General features: G+C 39.2%; 2 protein-coding genes across 6 annotated transcripts in view; one reads left to right on the top strand and one right to left on the bottom strand.

The window, feature by feature from the left end:
• Positions 1 to 17,287, bottom strand: part of INTS7 (integrator complex subunit 7) — a 92,045-nt gene extending 74,758 nt beyond the window's left edge. The window contains exons 1-3 of the mRNA XM_082702394.1: positions 16,980 to 17,287; positions 3,010 to 3,139; positions 365 to 511 (exon numbers count right to left, since the gene is read on the bottom strand). Of these exons, the coding sequence (XP_082558520.1) occupies positions 365 to 511; positions 3,010 to 3,139; positions 16,980 to 17,073 (371 nt within the window). The 5' untranslated portion in view covers positions 17,074 to 17,287. The remainder of the gene's footprint in view (positions 1 to 364; positions 512 to 3,009; positions 3,140 to 16,979) is intronic.
• Positions 17,288 to 17,353: 66 nt separating this feature from the next.
• The window catches only part of DTL (denticleless E3 ubiquitin protein ligase homolog), a 63,897-nt gene continuing 56,139 nt past the window's right edge, over positions 17,354 to 25,111 (top strand). For 3 of the 5 annotated variants that reach the window (XM_082702398.1, XM_082702396.1, XM_082702397.1), the window contains exons 1-5: positions 17,354 to 17,580; positions 22,645 to 22,770; positions 23,554 to 23,652; positions 24,667 to 24,728; positions 24,814 to 24,934. In XM_082702398.1, the coding sequence (XP_082558524.1) occupies positions 17,529 to 17,580; positions 22,645 to 22,770; positions 23,554 to 23,652; positions 24,667 to 24,728; positions 24,814 to 24,934 (460 nt within the window). In that variant the 5' untranslated portion in view covers positions 17,354 to 17,528. Of the gene's footprint in view, positions 18,102 to 22,644; positions 22,771 to 23,553; positions 23,653 to 24,666; positions 24,729 to 24,813; positions 24,935 to 25,111 lie in introns of all 5 variants that reach the window. The other 2 variants (XM_082702400.1, XM_082702399.1) reach the window with 2 other exon arrangements.

The following is a 25,111-nucleotide window of genomic DNA, read 5'->3' on the forward strand; positions in this document are numbered from 1 at the left end:
GAGCACACAGCCAAGAGTGAATAGAAAAACCAACATGAAACAGAACAAGATCAGGAAGGTAAGAGTTCAAAATGAGCTGAGGCTAAGCTAGATTCAGACCCCAGTTAGCTGATCAGAATGTCAACCTACAAAAAGGTACATTTCAAACACAAGTTAGGCAATAATTCACAACCAAAACAGTATCCTAGGTGGTATCAGAAGAGCAGGTATAGATTGGGGTGGTTACCATACTTCTGCCTGGAGTCTTGATTGAAAAAACAAATTCTTAACATTCAAAATGAAAAAAGAAAACATATTGCCCTTTTTGAGTACATAACTGCAACTCAAACAATCTTTGGTGATTCATTATAGCAACAGAGTATACCGGAGTGTGATGGCTCTTGCTACAGGATCGTTACTATGAATCACAGAGAAAATTCTCTTCACAAATTCATCCACATTCAGAATCTTCTCCAAATGCTTCTCACTTTGTTGAGTAACTTTAAGAACACACAGTCTCAGGAAATTGTTTCTGTGAAGAACCAGAGATAAAGTAAATTAGACCACTTTAGGAAAGTAATATTTAATTAGGAATCAAAGCAACCAAAACAACGTTAAATTTTAGCAACAGGCCCATGTTTTTCAATCTCTTATTATTTCTCATCATTAAAAGAGCTGAAGCCTATACTTTGGTTTTTGTTGTTGGTGTTACTGTTTTTAATCCAGGAAGACCAGGCTGGTTTAATATAAAAAAATTAAGCAATGTAATTCATAACATTAATAAGCTAAAGAAGTTACATGATCCTATCAATGCAGAAAAAACAATGAACAAAGTTCAATAACTCATCCATGACTAATCAAACTTGGAATAGAAGAAAACTGCTTTAACTTGATAAAGAATACAAGCCAAAAGCCTGTATATAGCTAGTATTATATTTAAGTGGCAAAAGAATGAATGCTTTCCCCAGAATCCTGGAGACAAGGCAAAAAGGCCTCTCATTACTCTTATAGAACATTTCGCTGGAAGTTCAAGCTAGTGCACTAAGAAGAAGAAATGGAAAGTGCACAGATCAAAAAGGAAGAGAAATGGCCAGATCTGCAGATGACATGCTTCTGGGAGTGGTTAGCATATCTGATTACTTCACCATGTTGAAAGAGGGATTCTCAAGTTTTTGCTTTTGCACTTGTTAGCGTACCTGAAATGCCAAAACAAAACATAAGAAACCCTTTTCAAATGTCTGACAGTCTTCTTAAAAACAGTAATTTTCTCATGTTGTGCATACTGCTCATCCAGGTATTTTAAATTTATTATGTACAATAAACACAAATGTTCAAACTGTCAGAAAGGTAATATATCACAGACTCTGGTGACCAACTGCCAAGACTGGTATCTTGGCTCTGTTTCTCTCTCGGACCGTATTATCACTGTGACAAGTTTAACTTCTTTGCTCAATTCAGTATCCTCAATTATCTAATGCTGATCACAGTACTTAACTCACACATGAAAACGAGAACAGCACTGGATGCACAGAAAGAGCTCAGTAAACGTTAGTTACACGTGTTATTACAGATCTGTGAAATAAATGTCCCCATTACCCCTTCGCGTCTTCATCTAATCAAATACAGACATTACTCACAAAAATTTACTATGTTTGAGGATTTGCATTAAAGAAAATCATATAAAAGACAAAAACTAAGGAAGCAAATAAATAGAAAATTTGTAGTAAAGAAAATAAATGAGACCTATGGCAAAATATTCAACCTCACGTTATTTATAAAATGCTAATTAGAACAGCAATGAAGTACCATTTTATGCCTAGCAAATCAGAAGTAATAAAGCTAACAGACCAGGCTAACTAGGTTGTGGTCAGCAGGTATGCAATCTTGGTCAAAGTATGAACTGACAGAACTGTCTTAGCAAACATTTACAATACATTTGAAAGGAAATAAAAAACTCAAGTCTGTTACAGGGGATAGTAGATGTCCTGTAACTCAGCATTTACAGCTCTGTCTCTCTCTCCTCCCACAGTGGACAGAACTAATTCCAGCTTCATTCCTTTCCAATGTGTCCTATTTTATCAGTTGCCTGGATGTTATCTGACATCCTCAGACATGTATTAGAAGGAAGGATGAGAAAGGTTAAAGCCAAGGCCAAGACCTCTAAGCATATATTCCGGAAAGGAGAACACAAAGGAACACACACTTAGGTATCAGAAAGGCATGTGGGGCCAAAATAACACACTCAAGATCAGAGATCATGTGAGAGCCAGCAGGAGTCAGAGTTTGGAGACACTGCTCTGCTGACGTACTTAGAGAAAACGGGGGCTCCAAGTAGGAATCGTATGGTGTTTGGAGGCATGAAGCCTACACTTAGAATACGAAGCATAAGCAGTCAGTGATGTCTGCAGTCCTGCTGCAGGACACCAAGATGGCAGTGACAGAAAGAAAAGCCCTAGGGATGAATTAAATCTCCTCCATCATTTATGACCAAGGCCAAGAGGTCAGATGATCTTCCTCCACCCTCAAGCTAATTCTAACCATCTCTTCTTCAAGTCTGACTTGGTGTGTATAAAAACACACAAGTGCATGGAAAACAGTGGGAAGAAGCAGGAGAGGGACTGGTGGGGAGAAAAAAAAATCTAAAAGGTATTTATCCAGTCTTTCCATGTTTCAGCCCCTTCATAATAACATGTAATCTTGCATTATAAGTTACTAAATCAGGAACTTTTCAGAACAATGTGCAAACCACAGATACTTCCAAAAGATGCAATAATATATACATTAAGATTATCTTAATTGGATTTATTCTGTTCCCCAAAGAAATAAATCCTCTGACTTGCCACTTCATTTCTGCTTAAAATGCCATTATACTTCACACCAAAAAGTTTTGCAGACTGCCCCATACATCCACTAAAATGGTCACTAACCATGTGGAAGTCCAGAAGGGCAAAAACAATAAAGACCACAGCATCACAAAGAGAGAAATCTGAGCAAAGTAATTTAGGACACTGAGGCTTTAAAAAGACTTACCCAACTCTGAAAACATCTGCTAACTTTAGGAATGCAGAATTGATGAGAATAGGGAATGGATACTTCTGGAAGAGCCTGGGAAAGCGAACAACTGCTTCACACTGTTCACCAAGTTTGCCGGATCTTAGACCTATGAAAAGCACGAAAATGGGAGAACAGCTTAGAAACCTGTAGCTACAAGAAGACTGAAATAGCAAATACCCACATGGCATCCCACAGCCATAAAATAATAGTCATTCATGATTAGGTGAGGTACCACTGTAATTCATGAGCTTTAAAAAAAAACCAACAAAATACGGCCTATTAAATAGTAATTTGGTAAACTGCTACTTGAGATATAAGATAATGAAAAGAAAATACGATTTTTTTTTTTTTCCAAAAAAAGGTTGAGTATTTTAAGGATACTTGGGGCCATAAAATCAATCTCAGCAAATTTAAAAGGACTGAAACCATACTTTGTTATGTTCTCTGACCATAGTGGAATTAAATCAGAAATTGCTAGGAGGAAAAATAGCTAGAAAATGCCCAAATATTTGGAAATGGAACAACTTCTAAATGAGCCATAGGTGAAAGGGAAATCAGAAAAATCTCTTAAACTGAATGAAAACGAAAGCAAAATCTGTGTGATGTGGCCGATGCAGTTCTTGAAGAAACATTAATAACATCAGGTACTTAATATTAGGAAAGAAGAAAGGTCTCAAACCAATGGCCTAACAAAGGGGCCAAGATAATTCAATAGGGAACGGATACTCTTTTTTTTTTTTTTTAGCATAACAGTATTCATTGTTTTTTGTACCACACCCAGTGCTCCATGCAATACCTGCCCTCCCTATTACCCACCACCTGGTTCCCCCAACTTCCCACCCCCACCCCACCCATTCAAAACCCTCCAGTTGTTTTTCAGAGTCCATAGTCTCTCATGGTTCACCTCCCCTTCCAATTTCCCTCAACTCCCTTCTCCTAACTCCCCATGTCTAACATGCTATTTGTTATGCTCCACAAATAAGTGAAACCATATGATAATTGACTCCTCTCTGCTTGACTTATTTCACTCAGCATCATCTCTGCCAGTCCCGTCCATGTTGATACAAAAGTTGGCTATTCATCCTTTCTGATGGAGGCATAATACTCCATAGTGTATATGGACCACTACTTCCTTATCCATTTGTCCGTTGAAAGGCATCTTGGTTCCTTCCACAGTCTGGCAACTGTGGCCATTGCTGCTATCAACATTGGGGGTACAGATGGCCCTTCCTTTCACGACATCTGTATCTTTGGGGTAAATACCCAGGAGTGCAATTGCAGAGTCATAGGGAAGCTCTATTTTTAATTTCTTGAGGAATCTCCACACTGTTCTCCAAAGTGGCTGCACCAACTTGCATTCCCACCAACAGTGTAAGAGGGTTCCCCTTTCTCCACATCCTCTCCAATACACGCTGTTTCCTGTCTTGCTAATTTTGGCCATTCTAACTGGTGTAAGGTGGTATCTCAATGTGGTTTTAACTTGAATCTCCCCGATGGCCAGTGATGATGAACATTTTTTCATGTGCCTGATAGCCATTTGTATGTCTTCACTGGAGAAGTGTCTGTTTATATCTTCTGCCCATTTTTTTATATGATTATCTATTTTGTGAAGCCAGCATTACCCTGATCCCCAAACCAGGCAAAGACCACACCAAAAAGGAGAATTTCAGACCAATATCACTGATGAATATGGATGCTAAGATTCTCAACAAGATCCTAGCAAACAGGATCCAACAGCACATTAAAAAGATTATCCACCATGACCAGGTGGGATTCATTCCTGGGTTACAAGGATGGTTCAATATTCGCAAATCAATCAACGTGATAGAACAAATCAGTAAGAGAAGAGAGAAGAACCACATGATCCTCTCAATTGATACAGAAAAAGCATTTGAAAAAATCCAGTATCTGTTCCCATGCCTTCAAAGTATAGGGATAGAGGGAACATTTCTGAACTTCATAAAATCTATCTATGAAAGACCCACAGCAAATATCATCCTCAATGGGAAAAAGCTCGCAGTCTTCCAGTTGAGATCAGGAACATGACAAGGATGCCCACTCTCACCCCTCTTGTTCAACATAGTATTAGAAGTCCTAGCAACAGCAATCAGACAACAAAGAGAAATAAAAGGTATTCAAATTGGCAATGAAGAAGTCAAACTCTCTCTCTTCGCAGATGACATGATTCTTTATATGGAGAACTCAAAAGACTCCACCCCCAAGCTACTAGAACTCATGCAGCAATTCAGTAACGTGGCAGGATACAAAGTCAATATACAGAAATCAGTGGCTTTCTTATACACTAACCATGAAAATACAGAAAGGGAAATTAGAGAATCGATTCCATTTACTATAGCACCAAGAACCATAAGATACCTGGGAATAAACCTAACCAAAGAGGTAAAGGATCTGTACTCGAGGAACCACAGAACACTCATGAAAGAAACTGAAGAAGACACAAAAAGTTGGAAGACCATTCCGTGCTCTTGGATTGGGAGAATAAACATTGTCAAAATGTCTATACTGCCTAGAGCAATCTATACTTTTAATGCCATTCTGATCAAAATTCCACCGGTAATTTTCAAAAGAGCTGGAGCAAATAATCCTAAAATTTGTATGGAATCAGAAGAGACCCTGAATTGCTAAGGAAATGTTGAAAAACAAAAATAAAACGAGAGTCATCACGTTACCTGATTTCAAGCTTTACCACAAAGCTGTGATCACCAAGACAGCATGATACTAGCATAAAAACAGACACATAGACTAGTGGAACAGAGTAGAGAGCCCAGATATGGACCCTCAATTCTATGGTCAAATAATCTTCGACAAAGCAGGAAAAAATATACAGTGGAAAAAAAGAGAGTCTCTTCAATAAATGGTGCTGGGAAAATTGGACAGCTATATGTAGAAGAATGAAACTCGACCATTCTCTTACATCGTACACAAAGATAAACTCGAAATGGATAAAAGACCTCAAGTGAGACAGGAATCCATCAGAATCCTAGAGGAGAACATAGGCAGTAACCTCTTTGATATCAGCCACAGCAACTTCTTTCAAGATATGTCTCCAAAGGCAAAGGAAAAGGAAACAAAAGCGAAAATGAACTTTTGGGACTTCATCAAGATCAAAAGTTCTGCACAGCAAAGGAAACGGTCAACAAAAGAAAGAGGCAACCCACAGAATGGGAGACGGTATTTGCAAATGACAGTACAGACAAAAGGTTGATACCCAGAATCTATAAAGAACTTCTCAAACTCAACACACACAAGAAAGGATACTCTTTTTAACAAAAGATCTTGGAATGAGTGGAAATCCATAAGCAAAAAAATAAATAAATAAAACCTCGATCCTTTATTTGCACCATACACAAAAATGAACTCAAAATGAACCACAGACCCAAATGTAGCTAAAATTATTTAGCTAAAATTATAAACCATAAAAAGAAAATACACAGGAAATCTTTATGAGCATGGGTTAAGCAAAGAATCTTAGATAAAACACAAAAAGCGTAAGTCATAAAATAAAAAAGTGAGAAGCTCCATCAAAATTAAAAACTTCTGCTCTTCAAAAGACACTGCGGAGAGAATGAAAAGACAAGCCACATACCAGAAGAAAATATTTACAGAACACCTATCATAAAGGACGATGTGGAAGGCCGCTTTTAGGCCACAGGCTTGAGCAGTGGAAACTGAGTAAGGTAAAGTGACCACTGAGCTGAACGACCCACCTCAGAATATCCGTAAGCCCTAGCTGACTGATGGGATTACAATCAGGCAGAGGTACCAAAAAAGGAAAATCCCATAGTTCCCACGCCTGCTCACTTCCCCCACTACGCCACACTCCCCCTCCAGCACTGCCGCCTCACAGTCTCCTCTGCCATATTCAGTGAACTACTGTCTCCTTCATTCTGCCTTGGGTGAATTCACAACCCACGACTCCAGACTCCACCAATACCTCCACAGGCAGCGTCCACACTTCTCGTGCCTCCACAAGATTTTTGAAATGGGTGAGATTTGAAGAGAAATTTCATTAAAAAAGAAATATGAATTTCTTCATATACATGGAAATACATGGAAGTTAACAAATGTTCAACATTGCTGGTCATCAGAGAAATATAAATGAAAAACTACATTACGATACCATTACATACCCACTAGAAGGGCAAACAATTTTTAAGAATGACATACCAAGTACTCAGGAGGATACGGAGCAACTGCAACTCTCATGTATTGTTGGTGGGAATGCAAAACTATACATTTCTTTGGAAAACAGTTTGGCTGTTTTTTATAAAAATAACTAAAAATCAACAATCCTTCTAAATATTTATCCAAGTGCTTTGAGAACTTATGTCCATACAAAGATTTGTATTCAAATGCTCACACCCAGGTAAGAGTCCCAAACTGGAAACCACCCAAATGTCCATCAACTGGTGAAAGAACAAACTGTGGTAGAACCATACAATGCGCAATGAAAAGGAAACAGTTGCAGATTCCTGCAACAACAGGGTAGATCTCAAAAGCACTGTGCTAAGTAAAAGAAGTCAGACCCAAAAAAGACTATAATACTGCATGGCTATTTTATAGGACAATCGAGAAAAGGCAAAACTTTGAGACAGAGTGTTAATAGATCGGTGGTTGTCAGGGGCTAGAGAAAGAAATTAGACTGCAAAGGAATACAGGCAAAGTTTTGGGGTGAAGAAAATGTTCTGTGTCTTGACTATGGTTGTGGTTTCATGACTGTATCCATTTTATTATCTATAAATTATACCTAAATAAATCTGACTTTAAAAATGTAAAAAAACCCCAACAACCAAAGATAACATTCAATCCCTAAAAAATACTCATTTAGAATAAATATCACGGTATGGCATTAAGAGCGTAAGTTTCAAATATTTTTTAGTATTTTAGCACTTATAAAATGCTAATTATATCCATATTCATACAAGAATAAGTGTCCTAGAATATTCTGTTCAATAAACTCTGCTCACTCTTAAAAAATGACAAAGGAAATACTCATCTGAGGACTCTTTATTGATTGTCACTATGTTTCAATACAAAAGACAAGCACAGAGTAAATCTGCACAGGCAATTCCTACAACTTATTAAAGGTTTGAGTTCCGTAAATGCATTCACATTGGTTATTTGGTACTTGGAATATATTTCCTTGCAGGAAAAAAAACAGCACTATCAGCACTCATCATATTCCAGAATCCAATAACCACTTATAGTAAATGTTCCTATGGGAAAATTAATTCAAGTTTCTAACTGAGATATTTACAACACAGCCCTTCTCTGCCTGCTCCTTTCTTCCTCCACCCACCACCTCCATACACAGAAAAACTGCCACTAAAGCTCCTGGAGTCGGTTTCCAACCAAACATGGTGCCAATGGAAATGTAGGTAACTGGCAGTGGCTCACGGAGCTTTAAAAGCTTTTCTAAAGACCTGACTTGACAAAGGGGTCACAGGACACACACACAGGGCAGTAAGGACAAAAGGGAAGGGGAGAAGAAGGGCCAAGTCTGAGGATGGAGGTGAGGAAACAAAGGAACAGGTGTGTGTGTGTGTGTGTGTGTGTGCGCGCGCGGCAGGAATCTGTGGGACAATCCACAGTCATCGGACTGGTTTCCTCCTCTTGCTGCCTGTAGTTGGTGATGCGGAAGGGAGTAAAGTTCTGTTTGTAATGAATTAACCTTGGTTGGGATGAAAAAGGTAAAGCAGGAGGCAGCCCATGCAGAGGGTGTTTGGCTGACAGAATATGATGTTTCACTTTCCCTTAAAAAACACAATCACAGACCACATTCATTGGTTTAAATATGATGACTTAAAGTATACCAAAGATAATTTTGAATCTGGCCAGAGAAATGTTTTGATTTCTCTAATACTGTCAAATTTTACTTCCTTAAGATAAAATAGACCCTCATTCCTATAACAGGGCTGATAAAGTTAAAGAATAGTAAATTTCTTGCTTAACAACAGCTTTAGGAAAAAGAAACAAGAAGCAAGACTGGCTCTGAGGGACAGAAGTTAAGGTGCCAGAGAAGAAAGAAATATATTAAGACCTAGGATTTAGCAAGAATCCTAGGCTGGGGTGCTATGTACCCATCTTGTTTGCTTTGAGCCAATTTCAATTCTAGAATAAGGCAAGCACCTGAAAACAGGCACTCAGCACAGTCAGATCTTGTTCTAAAACCAGAAATTAAGGTACAGGGATGCAACTGCTGTTTCTACATCTTTCTTTGTATTCTCCCACCAAAGAAACAGAGCTCTCTTTCTTTTCAGTGCCTGTAATTAAACAGTGCTTAAATCAGTTGCAACATGCAAGTAGGCTAGGGAGAACTAAAATAGGTTGTCTGTAAATTGCTTATTCATTCAAATTTCATTTGACAGCAGTGAAATTTATTATTCTAGACTGTTTAAGCACTTAATATGTGCAGAACATTTTGCTAGGCTAGTGGCTTTCAGCTCTGCTTCTGCATCAGAAACATTTGTAAAACTTTTCAAATATACCTTTGCCAGACTTCTACCCAAACCTACCAAATCTGAGGCTAGCGCCCAGGGATCTGTTTAGCTACTTTGAGGAGGCAGGAACTTAAAGAGCCTTAAGCTATCCTCTACCATTTCCCTTTTATTTAATGGTCCTGCCTATACTGGAGTTAGAAAGCTAATAGTTTACTGAATTTGGCCCTCAGACAAATTTCATCTGATAGATTACAATGTTTCTTTTTTTGTTGTTGTTGTTGTTAGAGAGGGAGCACAGGCGGACAGAGTGGTAGGCAGAGGCAGAGGGAGAAGGAGGCTCCCTGCTGAGCAAGGAGCCAGATGTGGGACTCGATCCCAGGACGCTGGGATCATGAACTGAGCCAAAGGCAGCCGTTTAACCAACTGAGCCACCCAGGTGTCCCTAGATAACAATGTTTCTTAAAGGCTCTGAATTAATTGGCAAATTTTAAAAATGAAGTGAGATGTCACCGAAAACCCGGAATTTCTAGTTTTGAAAATTTTAAAGATCTGAAATGTCACTAAAGAAGGTGGGAGTCTTGGGGCGCCCGGGTGGCTCAGTTGGTTAAGCGGCTGCCTTCGGCTCGGGTCATGATTCCAGGGTCCTGGGATCGAGCCCCACATCAGGCTCTCAGCAGAGAGCCTGCTTCTCTCTCTCCCCATCTCCCTGCCACTCTGCTTACTTGTGCTCTCTCTCTAGCTGTCAAATAAACAAATAAAATATTAAAAAAAAAAAAAAAAAAGAAGGTGGGAGTCTTGACCAAAGAAACACTGTAGTATTACGGGTCTGTGTTGAAGGCCCATTTGGGTTTGCAATCATTTCTGATAATAGCCACGTACCCTACAATCTTTCTCTAGCAATTTTTGGCTGCCTTTGGGCACACATAACTAAAAGAGAATCTTGGATGATTCTGGCAAGGGGGCACCTGGGTGGCTCAGTTGGTTAAGTGTCTGCTTTTGGCTTACGTCATGATCCCGGGGTCCTGGGATTGGCCCTCACACCAGGCTTCTTACTCCGAGGGGAGTCTGTTTCTCCTTCTGTCCCTCCCATTGCTATTGCTATCTCTCTCTCAAGTGAGTAAATAAAATCTTTTTAAAAAAGTAAATAAAATTAAGTGCAGGTAAGAAAGTTAATGAAGTTAATAAAATGTGGCACCATGAAATCGAAGCTTGATACAGAGGAAACAACAGCAGGAGTCTGAGGGGTAGGGCAAAGGAGACAGTGAATGTACGGAGGTCTGAATGAAAGTCAAGAATAATCAATATAGCAGTTACTCATGATGATGGGGATGGCTCATATCCTGTGCCATGCTACGAAGCACTTTACATGAATTAAACTCTCACTGCAATCCTAGAAGTTAGGTACCATTATTATTCCCATTTTAAAGATGATAGACACAGGCAAAGACTGATTATGCAACGTGCCTAAGAACAATAGCCAGTAAATGGCAGACATGGGATTCACATCTGGGCAATCTGGCTCCAGAGCCTGTGGTCCTGAACGATTATGCTAAAATACATCTCGAGAAAGTAACTAACGAGAGGACAGAGGTTAAGATTTTAAAAGGGATATTTAAATGACGATTTTAGAGTGATGTAATTCTGAGGAAAAGACAAATTCTAGGGAACTGAGGGAGAATAACTAAATGATGGTAAACTCGGGGACTGTTATGTACAGTAATCAAGTTTTCAAAACAATACACACTTCCAGGTAACATATATCAGCCAGGATTCTTAGCTTCAAGCAACATAGCTGCTGGCTGGTCATGAGTTTATTAAAAACCTAACAAACAGCTTCAAGGCTAAATATCTAAGAACACCTAATATCACCCTGCCAGACTGATTAGATGATAAGTCCTGTTGCTAGGAAACACCGGGTGATGCTAAAATCAGCTCTACTGACACCCAGGAACCCTGTAGCCATTGCTGCTACTGTCCCCTAGAAACATCATAGCTGCCGTGGCTGCCAGGGCACAGAACTGTGACCGTGCTCTCCAACTATGCCTTCTCACACTGCTGAACTGCTGAGCAGAGCCCAGAGGAGGTCTGTCTGAACGGCAGGGCTAAGGTCATATCCTATGTTCTTGAAAAGGAAGCCAGGAAGGTGAGCTTTTGCTTCCACCCTAGTGAGGTGGATGTATAATGTGGGTCATTCCTCAAGCACAGGAGGAGTGATCACAAGATGCTAAGTGACCACCACCATGACGAGTACCATTACGAAGAACACTGCTAATGCACATTACCTTACAAGCACATTCTAGGAGAGTTTGTTACACACATTTGCTTCAGCTAAGGAGTGAGGATGACTCAAAGAATAACCATAAAACATATAGATCTTAAAGTGTACTCAATAAAAATGCGGGTAAGGGGGCACCTGGGTGGTTCAGTGGGTTAAAGCCTCTGCCTTCGGCTCAGGTCATGATCCCAAGGTCCTGGGATTGAGCCCCACATCGGGCTCTCTGCTCAGCAGGAAGCCTGCTTCCTCCTCTGACTGCCTCTCTGCCTACTTGTAATCTGTCTGTCAAATAAATAAATCAAATCTTTAAAAAAAATGGGGGTAAGAGCAGGAAAAATACCAACACAGATAAGCACCACACATTATAAGGTAACCTTACAACCCATCACTTAGTAAATCAATAATGGCAAGTCTCAGAAAATTATATTTAAAAAGCAGGAATAGAAAAAACTGAGATGATAGTCAACTCAACTGATAATAATAAAACACCCTTCACCCGAATTTCACAAATTATAACTGCACATGGTGGAATGTGTGTAATATTGTATGACACGCACACAGAACACTGATTTAGAATCATTAACAAATTAGTTTATATACTTTCAGGAATATTTAACAATTTATTTTGTAAGTTACAAGACAGTAGCTCTCAGCCATCTATAAAAATGAGTCTGTGGATTTCAGTAAGAACTGAAAAAGGGCCTTGGGTTTTTGGACTAGCTCATGACCCATCCAGTGATCACCCATCAGGAGTTGAGATGTTAAGACTGTCAATTCCACGTGACCTTACAGGTCCACTTCTTGACACTGTCAGACAAAATACGGTCTGGTGGCACAGATTCTTGAGAATTCTTGGGTCACCTGTCCACCTGTGAATCAGTCACTTATGGGATGGAATTAGTCACCTGTACAGACCACGCTGCAGAGGCCTCTCTCTTTAGGGGGTATGAAGATACTTCCAAAGCTTCCTATTTGTTCATCCTAACACCAACCACATCTGTCCCAATATGGATCCTATAATAGCAATCACTGGTCTCTTTCACAGTCTGAAAATTCACGTTTTAGGATAAGTGAGGGGAAATATGGAGAATACAGAGTTGTCCTGATTTTTATCAATTTTCCATTTTATATTTTAATCTTTCATTGAACACCCCATCACACTTTTCCTGCAGCAGTAAGTTCCCCGACACCTCAAGTACAACTCCATCTGTATTTCCTCCCTTCCCATAGCCCTAGGGCAAGAAAGGGAACCACTCCCTTCCCTGTCTCACTCTTTCACCTCACCCTTTCAGGCAACCTCACAGGAATGAGAGAGGCTGAGTGACGTCATTTAAGGGAGACTCCTTTTCACTCAGGGTGAAGGAGATCTTGCATAGGTTTCCCTAAATCATCAGGACATCTTCAGTCAGTTTAGACTATGCAGAACTTAAACACTAGTGAAAAAGTTACACTGACTAATTTATGTCAGATATGTCCTTTACAATGCCTACATTAATGATTATCCATATTATTAAATGTGTCAGATAAATAGAAGTCATACCTGATTGTAACACTTAACTCTATATGCTTAGTCTTCACAGAAACTCAGTCAGCATGATTATCTGCTTAAAACTCTAAAAAGGGGATAGAAAGACCTCTATGTAGCAGCTAGAGTGATCTATAAAAATATAAACCAATCCAAATCAATCCTCTGCTTAAAGACTTTGTGTCTTCTCGAAGCACTTGGCATAAAATCCAAACTTCTTGTCCTGACCAACAAAGCCATATTTCATCTAGCCCTGCTTTCTTCTTAAAGCTGTTTTGTTCACTAATAAAGCCCCAACTCTGAGTACGGTGACTAACACAAAGTAGGTGATCCGCAAATATCTGCTGGATGAATAAATGGCTATCACGTGATTATTTTCCTGTGTTGCAGTTAACTACAGCCTGAAGGAATGGACTTGACTCAGCTTCAAAACAGCATCCATTTATTCCTAGACAGATCAGAAACAAATAGCTTACTGGCATGCTTCTTCAAAAGGCTCAGAACAAAACGCAACAGGTTATAAATGACATTTCCCAAGTGTGTATCTTAGGACGCTAGTTGTTACTTTACAATGCAGTTCGTCACATCTGTACACATCTGTTACTGCCTACTCAACACCTCCATTTGGATGACTAAGAGATATCTCAAATTTAGCAGTCCCAAACTGATTTCACTTTCATTCACTCAGTAAATGGCAATATATACTTCTAGATCAGACCAAAACCTCTAAATTTTTCCTGACCGCTAATTCTCACATTCTCAGCATATTCATTAGCAAATCTTATTGGCTCTACCTTTAAAATATATCCGGAACCTCAGCATTTCACACACCTTCACTAAAACCAGCTTGGCCCAAGCCACTATTTTCCTCCCCGGATTGTTACAATTACATCCTTACTAGTTTCCCTACTTTCATCTCTGGCCCTCCGTGTCAATGTAGCCTCAACACAACAGCCAAATTGATCTTCTCAATGTTAAGTCAGCTATGCCAAAGCACTGCTGAAAATCCTCCACAGTGTCCCATTTCACTCAGAACTAAGACCAGACTTTCAATGACTTGTACTGCCCTACATGAACTGGCTTCTGGTTATCTTTTTATCTTCAATGTCTATCATTCTACTCCGGCACGCAAAACAGGCTCCAACCTCAGGACCTTTGCACTTGCTGTTCCTCTATTTGACCAGTGAGACCTTTCCTGACTATCCTATATAAGATAACAAACCAACCCCAATCTCACACCCAGTTTTTTCTAGCCCCTTTCATTAGTTTCATTTTTCTCTACAGAATGTTATCACTACTTGTCAAAATATATGCATACTATATTTGCTTGCTGCCTGTTTTCTCTGTCCAAAAGGTAAGTTCTATAGAGGCAAGAGCTTTGTTTTGTTTTGTTGCTGTTTCTCTAGTACAAACCCTGAGTAAGTAAGTCAGATGTATGGATGTAAGTGTCTGTATGTGTAGGAGGGAGGGTGGAAAAAACAGGAAGAGAGGCTATGGGAGTAAGAAACTCCTATTAAAATACTTCAGAAACAGTATTCCTTGGAATGCACTTTGGGAAACTCCCATCTAGATGTTCTAGAATTTAAAAGAAAGTTAGAACTTGTAGCCTTCTGATCCTACGAACTTCCACTCATAAAACAAAAATATTTTAACAGATAAAGCATGAAATGACTCAATAGTTAAAATACTGAACTATATTCTAATGAAACTGGCTATTTCTGGAATCTAATTTCTTTTTTTTTTTTTAAGATTTTATTTATTTATTTGACAGAGATCACAAGTAGGCAGAGAGGCAGGCAGAGAGAGGAGGGAAGCAGCTGCCCGCTGAGCAGAGAGCCCGATGCAGGGCTTGATCCCAGGACCGAGATCATGACCCGAGCCGAAGGCAGAGGCTTAACCCTCTGAGCCACCCAGGCGCCCCTGAAATCTAATTTCTTAACAGCTTTAAAAGGTATATAGCATGATGAGGTGAAAAAGAACAAAAATTTTGTTCTTATATTATTTAAATTTTCTTTCTGAGCCTGAGAATTACCTGGGAAATACTCACCTGGGAGAACTGAAAGTGACCACTTAACACCTATGACTGACAGCTGGTTTCTACTTAAACACTCAATGGCCATCCATTTATTTCTTACAGTTCTGAAATGTTTCTATTTCAACTTCTAAGAAGCAAAAATTGTGGGGTTTTTTTCCTTAACACAATAGCAAATTTTTAGGAATTAAACAATTCTAGATTTTCTGACATCTCAGAGTCTGATCCTGACCTTTGCTCTCCAACCCATCTCACCATCATTATGATGTAACCCCACATGGCCCAGAGTGGTAGAAAATGTCTTTCGATTTGGTGGAGTTATTAGACATGTGGACCTGCAACTCTCTCTGGGGAAAAAGGAAGAAATTTCCAGACTGGAAAGGAAAAGGTTATGCAGTGTTTAAAAAACACATTTAATATTATAATTTTATATTTCATAGGGGAAAAGCCCTACAGCTTTGGTAAGAGAAAGTAAAAAGTTGAACATTATTTTCTTGACTGAAGGGGATGCACTAAGTGACTCAACCAAAGGAATATCTCATTGGAGTGTTGTGACATTTTTATGTTAATCAAAAGGAGTTAAAAGCTTTTTAAAAAGTCTGAGAAACTCTTACCTAGACCTACCCACTAGAAATGTTTACAGATTAGAAAACAAGAAAATGAAATCCCAAAAAAGTTAGCTGGGAACCGGCTCAAAGTGGACTTAAAGACAGATCCTTCTAATCTGTAGTCCCAATTCTCAATGTATTATATATTGGTTCTAGTTAATGAAGAATTAACTATACCACGTGGCAAATGTTTCCCCCATTCAATAAAAATCACTGAAACAAAGGTTAAGTACTTGAGTTCTTTACTGTCAAATATTCGCATCTGCCTTCCATAGCCTTATCTAAGAAAGCATATCTGTTTCAGCATTTAATAATGGATTCTTTTGCATACAATTATATCGCTTAATATTACAACAGTCCTGCTAGCTCAATGGTACTGGATCTACTTTGCAGACAAAAAAGACACGGTTGGGTGAAGTTGGGTGACCTGTCCATGATCATAAAATCGGTGGCACTAGAATTCGACTCAGTCTAAGTCCCAGCTCCTTTCACTACACCAAGCAGCCCTACACCTCCCACCCCTCCTCCCAAAGGAAAACAGAACTCGTGGAATTTATACAAAAGAGGAGCTACGCTTTTCGGATTTTCTTGGTCGTATTTAATGTCTAGTAACCCGTAGGTAAGTTACAGAAATAAAATACATCGTTATAAAGTGGGTGCAAGATTATTCTTCAGCACTCTTGATGAAGACCTTGTTTCATCTGAACCTACTGACAAATAATTTCACAATTTAATGTAGCATTTTTACAAACTGCTTGGAAAATCGGGGGACTGTGCCCTCAAGCGGTCAAACACGGCCTGTCACTGGAGCTCTCTACTTATTCAGCTGGTGCAAAGCCAAAATAGCAACGCTGCAATTTTCCTGCAATCTCCCAAACCTGCAAATGCTCTGGACTCTCGGAAAGCATAGGTGCCCGCCCTCGCCCCCGCCCTCGCCCCCGCCCCGGGAAGCTAGGCGCATGCGCCTGACTGACGGCTGCCACCGCCTGGTGGCGCCATTGCCCCCCACGCCCGTTTCACCCGCTCAGCCCGCTCTTTCGAATACCTTTGTCTAATTCCATAAGGGCAGAGTTAGCATCCAGCTCCTGTTCGCCATAGCCGGCATCTGCCAGGAAAGATTTAGTTGAGTTTGACGCCATGACCCGAATAGTCACTCGACTAGCCTATTTAAAAAGATTGCAAACTCTGCCCCAGCACCGCCATCTTCTTCCACCACCTTCTCGCGGATTTTTCCTCCGCGCTCTGTCAAGCCCTGTTACGCATGCGTCCTGGTCACCCCGCCGTTCGCCAGCGCCTCTGCGGCCCCCCGCGCAGGCGCTCAGGGAGCTCCTGAACCCTGGGTTCCCGCGGCTCGGAGAAAAGGAGGCGGGGATTGGAAGGGGGAAGTGACTCGGAGGCGCCCGGACGCCGCCGCGGGAGCCAATCAGACGGCGTGACGTCAGTTTGGCGGGGAGTTTGGTGGCCGGGGCTTACAGTGGCGGGAGTTGGAGGCAATAACTAGTCGTGTTCTGAGGGGCGCAAGATACGATTTTTGCTGAAGCTGGGGGGCATTTTCACGGCTTTTCTGTCAGTTGAACCTTTTCCTCTGGCCCAGATGCTCTTCAATTCGGTGCTCCGCCAGCCCCAGTTCGGCGTCCCGAGAAATGGTGAGTAACGGCCCTAACCGCTTCTTCTCGCTGGCGGGCTTCGCCTCCCCCGAACAACGCGGCGGACCAAGGCCGACTCCAACTCTGTTTCCCAGCCCCCGACTTCTCCCATGGCCGGAGTGAGCTCGTGTTAGCGAGGACTGCTGAAACAAGCTGCGCTTTCTTGCCCTTGGGACACTTTTAATCGTAATCGGGATTTTTTAAATCGTAATGTGGGCTGACGGAGGGAAGAGAGTCGAATCGACCGGCCTTCTTTACGGCTTCAGTGTTGCACAGTAACTGGAAAATGCGTGCATTTGTGTGTGTGCGCGCGGCTCCACAGCTTTGTGAGATCGTCAGGACTCGTGTTCGCTGACTGATTTGTCGATTCATTGATTAGTTTGTTGTAGAACTTTAGTGAGCCCTACTATTCGCTTAGATATACTTGGGAGTGTGATCCGCTATTAAGGAACTCATTCCAGCCGAGAAGACAACATCTGCTTCCAGCATGGTCCGAAAAATGTTCCCCCTGATTACTGCATGTGCGTAAAAATACGAAAGTACAGGGTGAAAAATGCCCATAACCGCAGCCCCCAGAGATAACCACTCGTGATCGATTAAAGTAGATTACTCTCAGGGCCAAGGTACTATGTATTGTTATTTACAGAAATGGGATCAAAACGTTATGTTTGTTTTGTTTTTCACTGTAACGGTATGATTTGGGGGATATTTCCATAGTATGTGGAAATCCGACTTCCTCGCTACGGTTCTTGAGGTTAAAACATCCTTAAGGTAAAACGACGGGCGGTGGGAGCTTTGAGTTTAGGTTTGGGTGTCATCGACCTGAAACCTGGTACGTTTCTGAGGTGGGAGTTACAACCCAGACTGAGGCTGGATACAAATGAAACCTCGTTCATTTAAAAACGGACTAGGTCTTCTTTTTCTTTGAAACCGTGTGGAAAACAAAAAAGAATCTGAGAAGGGAACTTTTTATGTTAAGGCAAAGGTCTGGGAAGAGGATATGGAGAAGTGGACTGAGGAGTAGTCGCACAACTTCCTGCCTCCAACTGGAGCTTTATATCCGTTCTCCCCTACTTCCCCCCGGATAATCCTTCTGATTATATTCTAAATGCCCCTCTCTGACTCTGCTGGAAACTTGCTTGGGTGACTTTTCTGTGCTCTGTCACGACTGGCAGTAGTGCCTAGTGATTGAGATCTGTCTTGGAATTAAACTGCCAGAGGTTTAATTCCAGCTTCATTCCTTACGGCCTGCAAGACCAGGGGCCTGCAAGACCAGGGGCAAGCTGTTTATACTTAGCCTCTATTTTGTAACAGATATTCTCCTAATTCTCCAATCTTTCTGTCTACTTCCCCCTTCTCTCTCATTTACAAATACTCATTTATTGTTATGTATCAGACACTGAAATTCATTCCGTGGTGTAGATTATGCAGTGAACCTTATAGGACCATCTTCTTTCTCCTTCCATGTTGGTGTTCCACTCTAGGCCCCTTTTCTCCTTCTCCCTACTCATGGATGAACCACAACCAGGGCATCTTCCACTACTACTTGCAACCTTCCATTCCCTATACTTTACACCTATTCCTATAAAAGCCGCGTGACCATCCAGCAGGTCAGTGCCACAAACATCTCAAACTCAAGTACTCAAAACTGCACTCACTTTTTCCCCAAACCTGCTATAGATGACCTACTTTTGGAAGTGGTCCCATTATTTTAAACTAGTCTTCCTAGCCTGAGTCAATCAAAATTCCTCTGTTTTCCTCAAGATATAGAAAGTTCCCTTAAAAGTCCCTTAAAATCCCTTGAGTCTGTCCTCTTTCTGTCCCCACTGATTTTGCCTCATCACTATAACTTGGATCTGTTCTATGCTTACCATTTCATTTCCCTAGTTTGGGTCCTAATAACTACTTGTCTATTATAACAAGGCTCCCAAGTGGCCTCTTAGTTTCCTTCTCTCCTGTTTATTCTCCACATTATTGCCAACAATCTTTCTAAAGTAGAAATCTGATTACTCTTCTATTTATTTTTAAGTTGTTATCTGGAAGTTTTTATCATAGGTTTAACCTTAATAAAATTTTTAAATAAAAATGCTATGTCATTTAAAATTTATCTAATAGAATATGAACATTATAGTGATTTGATGATCATAACAATCATTTTTTAAAAATATGAACAAACTCTTTAAATGCCAGATTTTCAATGTAAATTTCAAACTTGAACAGCATAGGGGCTAGAGTCACCAAACCCCATACAGTCAAAAATCACCTATAACTTTGACTCTCCCCAAACTTTACAAATAGCCTCCTGTTGATTGGAAGGAAGCTTTACCAATAACATAAATAGTCAATTAACCCGTACTTTTTATGTTACACATGTTATATACTGTATTCTTACAATAAAGCTAGAGAAAAGGAAATGTTACTAAGAAAATCATAAAGAAGAGAAAATACAGATACATTACTGTATTTGTGGGGAAAAAATCCACAGATAAATGGACTCACACAGTTCAGACCTGTGTTTGAGGGTCAGCTCTAGTGGCTTTTTCTCCCTTGATTTTATTTCCACTTTATTTTTCCCACAGAATTTATCCTAATATGATTTCAGTCTAAGTTTAAAAGTTATTTTCAATCCTTATTGATCACGCTGTCATACTTCTCTGTGAAAAAAATAAACTCAGTATTTTCTTTAATCATAAGGCTCTAAGTGTCAGAGTTTCCTCTGAATTGAATTGTTAGGATTACTAGTATGCAAATGGTCAAAACAATATAGACTTAATTTTGATAAATAAATGAAGCAAAAAGTAAAATTTTATTGGAAGTGTATCTTTTAAAGAGATGGATTTTGCTGTTTATGATGCCTTTATTAAAGGAATTATCCTATTGTCTTTTAATTGGAGTCCCAGAAGTTTTTGTACCTTGGATCAATGCAAGGTATAAGATTGGGGCAGGGAAATGCCTTTCTTTTGAAAAGTGGAGGAAAAGCAGTGATGAAGGGAGAGGAGGAAAAAGAACCTCAACCTTCTCAGATCAGTAGTAGAAATGTACCTGTATCAACTGATTATCTGAAAACTCATGTCTTTGGGTTTTGGATACTCTTTGGAAAATTGGTGTGTAATCCCAGGGGCTTAAATTGTACATTGAGGAGATAATAGGCTTTTCCAAATGAGTGTTACGGGGGGAAGTATTACTTGTTCATGTTGGAAACTGTATAGCACAGTACGTATCTAAAACTTGCTCAAGATATCAGTCCACAACTGTGTGTTGTAGGGACTACAGAAATGGAGGGGTAGATGGGGATAAGTTATTAAGCCATGTTAGGCTGTTTGTTGGTGTTTGAATGTTAGTCAGGAAGCAGTGAGGTAGAGTTGAAGGAGTCAGCTTAATTGTAAAGAATTAGGTATCCAAAGTTTATCATGTTCAGTTCTACCTGAAATTTCCCAGATTTGGTCCTTTTGAATTTGTATGTTGCAATCACTAGCTTATTATGATTTTTATTCCCAAACCACAAGTGTATATATACAGAGGTTTTGTTTTAAAATTCATTCTGTAAATGGATATTTGTAGATGGAACTGTAGATGGAACTCTACAATATATTTTATTCTTTCTTTAGTGATCTTTTAATAGCTTGTTTACACAGTACCTGGCCTTGAGGTAATACTCCCCCAGGAATAATTACTAAATCTGGATTGTATTCTTTGCCTCTTTTGTACTGATTCCTTCAGGTTATCTCTAGGAACATCAAAGCTAGAATTGTCTGAGGCTATATCAGACTTAGATGTCTTCTCCAAAGAGTATTCTTGATGAAATGTGATTATTGAAAGTACCCTAAAGTGTGGAAGTTTATTATTTAAACAGCTCTCAATAGATTGTAACTTCATTGTTTCCTCTGATGCTTAATAAACATTTAGTTCTCAGTAACCATTTATTTAATGTTTCTTTTATATATTTAAAATGTGTTGACCTATATATCTAAATAATAGAACAAATCTTTGAAGATGGCTTACTATTTATTTAGGACCATAGTGCCCATTTGATCTCTGACCCAAGCAGAATAAATGCTCCCTCTACCCTGAATTTCTTCCTCTCTCTTGTATATTCAGTGAAGACTTAACTCATCTCTTGACGTGTTTGATTTCACCTACTCTAAAGACTTCCCTGACCGTATTACTAACCCGGGCTTAATTGATTGTACTCTAGGGGTGGGTACATAATGCCTCACTTTAAAATTGCTCTAATATAGTTTAAGATACTGTGACTTGTTGACATTTTAGAATCCTAGAATTTCAGGGGCGCCTGGGTGGCTCAGTGGGTTAAAGCCTCTGCCTTCGGCTCAGGTCATGATCCCAGGGTCCTGGGATTGAGCCCATCATCGGGCTCTCTGCTTCGCAGGGAGCCTGCTTCCTCCTCTCTCTCTCTCTGCCTGTCTCTCTACCTACTTATGATCTCTGTCTGCCAAATAAATAAATAAAATCTTTATTTAAAAGAAAAAACTTAAAAAAAAAGAATCCTAGAATTTCAGTATTGGAAAAAGAAGTGAAGTTAGAATTTACTTGTGAATATTTTAGTAGCTAGGCAGGTAAATTTACATTCATTATTTCCTTTAACTCTTTGACCATTGGATTATATATGATGTTGCAGGTAATTAAAGAATTTGATTTAGAAACTCTGGAAACGAAATGTTAATTGAAGAGAATGGCAGTTTTAATGGTTATGGTAGTCTTTTGTGGTTGTGTTTTATACTTGGTCACCAAAGGGTGTAGGAGGGGTAAGATCTTTTTTAATGTACAAAGGCCACTTGTTTCTTAAAATCTTCAGTGTACCAGCAAGAGTCCATTTTAGATGGTAAGCCCAAAGCTGTACCTCACCAGAAGTTGAGAGTGCTTTTTATTTCTACCTTAGGACCCCTTAGGAAAATACCAGAAACTATTTTAGAGGACCCTGAATAGTGAGTGGACTTACATAAAATATATAAAGCTTTTAAAAACAAATATTTACCTCTGCACTTGTTAAAAATATTGAAATGTGATGATATATTGAAATCTATAAAGAATTATGTCTTACTTTAGGATGGTCTTCCCAGTACCCTCTACAGTCCCTTCTAACTGGTTATCAGTGCAACTGTAATGATGAGCACACTTCTTATGGAGAAACAGGAGCCCCAGTTCCTCCTTTTGGATGTACCTTCTCTTCTGGTAAGAGAATTACTACCTAACCTAGGCTTGCTCAGAAATGATCTATGTCTTACTTAAAAAAAATATATACTGGGACATACCCCTTTCAAGAAAAAGTAGGTTAGATAGATGGTAGAGTTTTTCTAATAGCTGTTTTCTGACTTATGAAATAAGACTTTTAAAAATCTCTATGCATAATTATTTATTTCCTCTAAAGTATAAGACTATTATAGCATTTTTTGTTCTTTTCTTTTTAACGGATACTGGGAAAGGATTGCAAAGGTTCAACCATCACGAAAACTGTTTTGCCCAATGGATATACCTTTTGGTCTGATGGAATCTCTCTGTAATGCACTGGGGAACATATGAACAGAAATGGAGTACTTGTCCCCACTGTTAATAGTTTGAGAGGGGAAAAGTAAAGGGGTATGAAAAGGAAATTTAACTAATAGACTCAGCCTACTGGTGGTCTATATCGTGTGCTTTTCTTTGCCATTGGTCAGTGTCACTATTGTTTTATTTAAGTACTACTCTTCTCTAAATAAGAGATTATCTGAGATAATTTTGGTGATTTTGAGTCATTTACTGAATTAGATATTAAGGCAATTTTAAGAAATCTTTAATTCAAATTACCTCTCAAATACCATAATCAAATGCTATTTGGATAGAATCATCTTCCCTCTTCAGATTCTTTGTATTTAACTTGTAGCTTTCAGTTAATTTGTATTGTATTGTTTTTATAGCTTTATGCTCAGCTTTAAAATTTTTGTGTTATTCTTTATGTATTCTTTATTTCTTATTTAGCTCCCAATATGGAGCATATACTAGCAGTTGCCAATGAAGAAGGCTTCGTTAGATTGTACAACACAGAATCACAAGCCTCTAGAAAGAAGTGTGTCAAAGGTAAGTCTAGACCTAAAATTTTTGTTTTAACATTATTTTAAATTCATAAATCTTCAAGTAAATTGTTATTTGAATATATTTCCAATTATATTCACTTCTGATGAAGTCTATTTAGGGACCAGGTTAAAAGAAAATGGTAGATGGCTCTTCTGGCAATAATGTAAATATGGCAATACTTTCACTGAAAGTTGAAAAAAAAATACAGTTTAGGATTAAAAACAGTTCTTCTTTTAAAAAGTTAAATCTTTTACACTTAATGTGGTTGGAGGAAACATTACTTTAAAATATTTATGTTGACCAAGCATCTTTCTTATATAAGGCAAATTTATACTGATCTTAAGAAGCTAATAATCTGGAACTAGTTATTTCAAGTGTGGAAATAAGTAAAACAGGCTATAAATGATAAAGATGTACCCAAAAAATGCCATGGGTGTCAAAAGGAGAGCTCTCATGTGGTAAAGTTTGCAAGGACAATTTTTCATGAAGAGAATATTTAAGTGGGACTGTGGTATTTAAACCTGTGAAGATAGAATAGGATATGCCAGGTGGAAAGGACAGCATTAGCCAAGGCCTAGAGATAAGAAAGCATAGGCTATAATTATGGAATGGAGAGGGATCCAGTTGGTTGGAATAAGGTATGTGGAGACAAAGATAAACCTTGCAACAGAGATAAAGGCCAAAGCATGCAGAACCTTAAATGTCAAACTACTTCAGATTCCATTCAGAGAGCATGATGAAGATTTTTGAACTGGAGAATATTTCAGACAGATTCCATTTTGGAGAATATATTACTAGTCACCTCATGAAAAGGAATTTGATATCAAGTGATAGTTCTCTGCAAGAGTGAAGGAAATATGTAAGTTCTGTGAGTATACAAGTTCTCTTGACCCATGGATGACAGGGCACTGACGACTTATTTTTTCACTGTAGCTTTTAAGAAATTCAAACTGCTATTAACAAGGCTACCCCTGAACATAGTCTAGACATTTCACATTCACCATTTTTTTTGTTTAGAATGGATGGCTCACTGGAATGCTGTCTTTGACCTGGCCTGGGTTCCTGGTGAACTTAAACTTGTAAGTGACTTTCATTTTATTGGAATCTGGTTAAATATTGATAAAGCATTGGTTTATTAAATTATGATACCTTATATTTTGAAAGGTTACAGCAGCAGGTGACCAAACAGCCAAATTTTGGGATGTAAAAGCTGGTGAGCTGATTGGAACGTGCAAGGGTCATCAGTGCAGCCTTAAGTCAGTTGCCTTTTCTAAGTTTGAGAAAGGTAGGTCTGTGCCTATTCTCTTTCATGTCCTTAATCTCCTTTACGGTGAGTTAATAAGAAGCTTTGATGGTTTCCACCCTTTCCGGTGTCAGAGTTGCTACTTTCCCTACTTTGAGACTGAGAGTCTCATGACCAAAATCCTCCATGAAATTAAGCTGACTTTTGGTCCCATTCTTA

Source organism: Mustela nivalis, assembly GCF_964662115.1.
Source record: "Mustela nivalis genome assembly, chromosome: 16".
Lineage (NCBI taxonomy): Eukaryota > Metazoa > Chordata > Mammalia > Carnivora > Mustelidae > Mustela > Mustela nivalis.